The sequence below is a fragment of the Glycine max genome, chromosome 11 (assembly GCF_000004515.6).
Source record: "Glycine max cultivar Williams 82 chromosome 11, Glycine_max_v4.0, whole genome shotgun sequence".
NCBI lineage: Eukaryota > Viridiplantae > Streptophyta > Magnoliopsida > Fabales > Fabaceae > Glycine > Glycine max.
In genome coordinates this window covers 23,256,750-23,261,365 of record NC_038247.2, presented here as the reverse complement: position 1 = coordinate 23,261,365, position 4,616 = coordinate 23,256,750, and the positions used below count along the sequence as shown (strand labels likewise).

General features: G+C 35.7%; 1 protein-coding gene across 1 annotated transcript in view; it reads right to left on the bottom strand.

Annotated features, from left to right (window-relative positions):
* The window catches only part of LOC102664812 (protein MAIN-LIKE 2-like), a 2,858-nt gene extending 2,402 nt beyond the window's left edge, over positions 1-456 (bottom strand). The window contains exon 1 of the mRNA XM_006591634.1: positions 451-456. Coding sequence (XP_006591697.1) covers positions 451-456 — 6 coding nt within the window. The remainder of the gene's footprint in view (positions 1-450) is intronic.
* Positions 457-4,616: the final 4,160 nt, after the last annotated feature.

Sequence of the window (4,616 nt, the reverse complement as noted above, 5' to 3'; positions counted from 1 at the left end):
TTCTTCTATAACTTTAAATTTCTTCTTTCGTATGAAGGTCCATCAACAATAACGCATATGGAAGACCTTCTTCCGTATGCTAAAAACATTTCAAGTCCCACAATTTCACAGAAAATGGAAGTCCTCTACCCTAAAGTCAGAAACTCCTAAACTAAATCACCATTGGAAATTAAAGGGGAGGGGAGATAGGAGGTACTAACCTCAACGGCGGAAACGCAGCAACGGCACCAATAAATCTCCCAAAATGAACGGAAATGGCAGTAGCAACCTTGTAGGCACGGAGGAAGAAGGAACGCACAAAATGAAGAAAGATGAATAAAGGCGGAAAGGTGGAACTGTTGGGTGCGCGTGTTTTTTTCTAATTTTAATAGAAGGGCAATTTAGCCCATTCACATAATTATTGGGTGCACCAGCAATGTTGCTGGGTGCGCCTAGCAACTCCCAACTAACAGCCATTCTTGTGTCTCTTGTGCCTAACATGAACCTACACAGATACAAAGTGGGACATGCTAGGTGCACCCAGCAACATTGCTAGTGCACCCAACAATTAGGTGAATGGGCAAAATTGCCCTTGAGCCAATCTGTTCATCTAGAAGAACTTTCTTCCGTATGAACTCCTGGAAGAAGTTATTCCAGAAGTTGATGAAGAAAGTTCTTCCGGATGAAGAACTTCTTCTTCGGAAGGTTCTTCCGTATGAACTTCCGGGGAAGAACCTTCTTCCGGAAGGTGTGTTTTTTATTGGAAAATTTTTCTTAAAAAATTAATGGCCAAGACTCGAACCCATGATTTTGGGTTTATTATCACAACGCTCTAACCAACTAAGCTAATGATTCAATTACGTTATAAAATAAATAATATTATTATACATAAATTATTACTATACATAATTATCACTAACATTTCTAATGCATATTTAATGCGCATGTAAATTTGAATAATAAATTTTGTGACAATTGAATTTAATTTAAACCATACAAATTATGTAATCCGTATATTTTTTTTAAAAATAAAAAATATTTACTATCATAACATTTTATTTGTATTACAAAATTTAATATATATTAAATAAATATTATTTATTTGATAACAACATGAATTAAATATCCATTAAATTTTATAAGAATAACTCGAATTAAAAAATATTTAATGCATATTTAATGACCTTTGTTTCACACTTTCACTGCATCTGCTTCCGATTTTACGCCTCCTTTGTTTCACTTTCACTTTCGTCCTGTGCTGGGTGGTTTTTGCAAGTTTGTTCGAAGTAGCTGTTCGGTGAAGGTTAAATATTGGTGGTTTCTGTCGTAGTTGCTCTTCTTATTCCGTTGGAGGTACGCATTTTATGGTTTTTTTGTGTTCATCTATTACAGAAGCAGTAAAAGGTTGAGGAAGGTGATTCAGTAAAAACTTCTTCTGGAACAAGTTCTTCCGGAAACTGTATTTTTTTAATTTTTTTGGAATTGTGTTTTTAAATTTGTGAAAAATTAATATATATGAATATTATAATTTATAATATTTGTATTTCATATTTTTTGAAATTGTGGATAATTGATTTAATTAGGTATAATAATTTAGGTATAATATTAAATGATTTAGGTAAAATAATTGTATTTTGTTGTAGTAGTAAAATGTTTTATTAGTTGTTAGTTATAGTGTAACTTTAGTTTAAGTAAATAATTTAGTTTTAACTTTTGTATTACTTGTGTATGATGCATAATTTAATAATATGACGTTAAGATGGACGAAGATCAATGGACATATGACTATACGATGTCACAAGAAGTTCATATGGATGATGATAATGAAGAAGAATGTGGTGTGAATGAACCACATGTTGATTGTTAATGCTTTTAATACCTGTCAGGTAATCATGTTCATTAGTTTGATTCATTTGGTTGAACGTATGTTTCGTATAAAAATTAATATGTTGAAGTTGCATTGTAGGTCTTTGGTACTGGAGATGATGTTTTGCAGTGGGCTCGAACAGTTGCCCATGAAAATAAATTTGTTGCAGTGATTATGAGGTCTGACACAGATACTGGTAGCAGAGGAAGAAGTTCATTTGTGTTAATTGGGTGTGAAAGGAGTGGTCTGTACAAGTGTAGGAATAAAGAATTTGTTAGAAGAGACACTGGGAGTAGAAAATGTGGTTGTCCCCTCAGGCTTCGTGGGAAACCAGTGCATGGAGGGGAAGGTTGGATGGTGAAGTTGATTTGTGGGATTCACAATCATGAATTGGCCAAGTCCTTAGTTGGACATCCATACGTTGGGTGATTGACTAAGGATGAAAAGAAAATTATTGCTGATATGACAAAGTCGATGGTGAAACCAAAAAACATCTTGCTAACGTTGAAGGATCACAATGCCAGCAGTTGCACCACGATCAAGCAAATTTACAATGCAAGAAGTGCATATCGTTCTTCAATAAGAGGAGCTGATACCGAAATGCAACATCTAATGAAGCTTTTCGAACGTGATCAATACATTCATTGGCATAGATTGAAGAATGAAGTTGTGGTGTGTGATCTATTTTGGTGTCACCCAGATGCAGTAAAGTTATGCAATGCATGTCATCTAGTATTTTTTATAGATAGTACCTACAAAACAAACAGGTACAGACTCCCACTACTTGACTTTGTTGGGGTGACACCAACGATGATGACATTCTCTGCTGGGTTTGCATATCTGGAGGGTGAGCGTGTTAATAATATTGTATGGGCTTTGGAACGGTTTCGAGGTCTATTTTTAAGAAACGATCGTCTCCCTGTTGTTATTGTCACTGACAGAGACCTAGCACTGATGAATGCAGTGAAAACTATGTTCCCGAAGTGTACAAAGTTGTTGTGCAGGTTTCACATCGATAAGAATGTCAAGGTGAAGTGCAAATCTTTAATCAATCAAAAAAATGCCTGGGACTATGTGATGGATAACTGAGGTACTTTGGTTGGTTGTCCGTCTGAACAACAATTTGTTAAGTCCTTTCAGAAGTTTCAAATTGCTTGTTCACCTTGGCCAATGTCCGTTGACTATGTTAATGATACATAGATTATCCCCCACAAGGAAAAATTTATTACAACCTGGACGAATAAGGTCATGCACCTAGGCAACACAACAACAAACAGGTATTAAAATCTTGTTTTTTTCTAGTAAGGGTTATTAATAAATGGTATTTAATTGTTGTATATTTTTCATGTTTGTTGTGTATTTTAAATGTAGGTTTGAATCAGCTCATTGGGCTCTAAAAAGAGTATTACAAAATAGCCTTGGAGACCTGTGTAGTGTTTGGGATGCTGTCATACTCTAATTTCGTCCGGGGACCATCCGTTGTTGGGATGCGACCCTCGTTTGACCACTTCGAGGTACTTGGCACCCATCGTTAGGCGATTCGTGAAGTTCCGTGACATGCCGGAAGTCAAGAGAAAGCATTGTAGCACAATCCGTGGAATTTCGTGACATGTCGGAAGTTAAAAGGAAGTGTTAGTGCGTAATCCGTAAAGTTCTGTAACATTCCGGAAGGCAAAAAGGGGATGATTACGTAAGCCGTAAGGTTTCGTAACATTACGGAAAGAAAACAAGCATCGTTACGAAATTCGTAAAGTTTCGTAACGTTACGGAAAAAGAATCACCAAAAAAAAGGCAGGGGGTGTACTTAGTAAAAATGAGGGTGCAAATAGCAACCATGCCCACTTGGGCCTTCCAAAAAATTCCTCCACAAGGAAGCAACCTAGCTCGCCTGGGCGAGCTGGGTGGCAAGCATCTCCCCCATTTTCCTATAAATAGGGGGAGAGGTGAAGTGGAAAATTGTTTCGCCCTCCTGGTAATTCGAGAATCACTTGAAATTAGTGAAAAAAATTGGTTCCGTGAAGAAAATTCGAGCCGAGGCGCTTCCGTAACATTTTCGTGGGGATTTTCGCGAAGATTTTCAGCCATTCTTCGACGTTCTTCATTCGTTCTTCATCGTTCTTCGGTCTTCAACCGGTAAGTTCTCAAAACCGAACTTTTCAATCCATTCTATGTACCCTTAGTAGTCCTCATTTGTTTTCATTTGCTTTTATTTTCATTTCATTTATTTTCCGTACCCCCTTTTGACGTGCTTTAGTCATTTGCTTAAGTCATTTTCTCGCCTAAATCAAAAATAAAATAAATTTCCATCGATCGTTTGAATTGTAATATCCGTTAATTTCGTTTAAAATGAAATTCGACCGTTCGGTCATGTCGTAACCATGTTGGAAACCAAAAAGATGTAAAATAATAATATAATAACAAAAAATATCTTTTAGTAAAATAAAAAAAAAAAAAGCAATCTGACTTTTCTCTTTGGGATTTCTCTTTCTTAATCGAATCGACTAATAACCAAAGTGAAACTAAGGCTAAAATCAATTCATAAACCAAACTTTTATCATCACCTAAAAAAAGCCATTTTCAAAGGTCCAACGCCTTGAAATGGTCTTTTCCGTTTTTATTAGTTAAGTGTAGGTTTCTAAAAAGGCCTAAAATCAACATGTAACGTTATTACCTCTTTCAAAAAAAATAAATAAAGAGATCATTAATGGTCTAATACCTTAATGTCTTCTCTCTTTTCAAAAGAATTGACAGTTTGTTTAATGGTCCAACA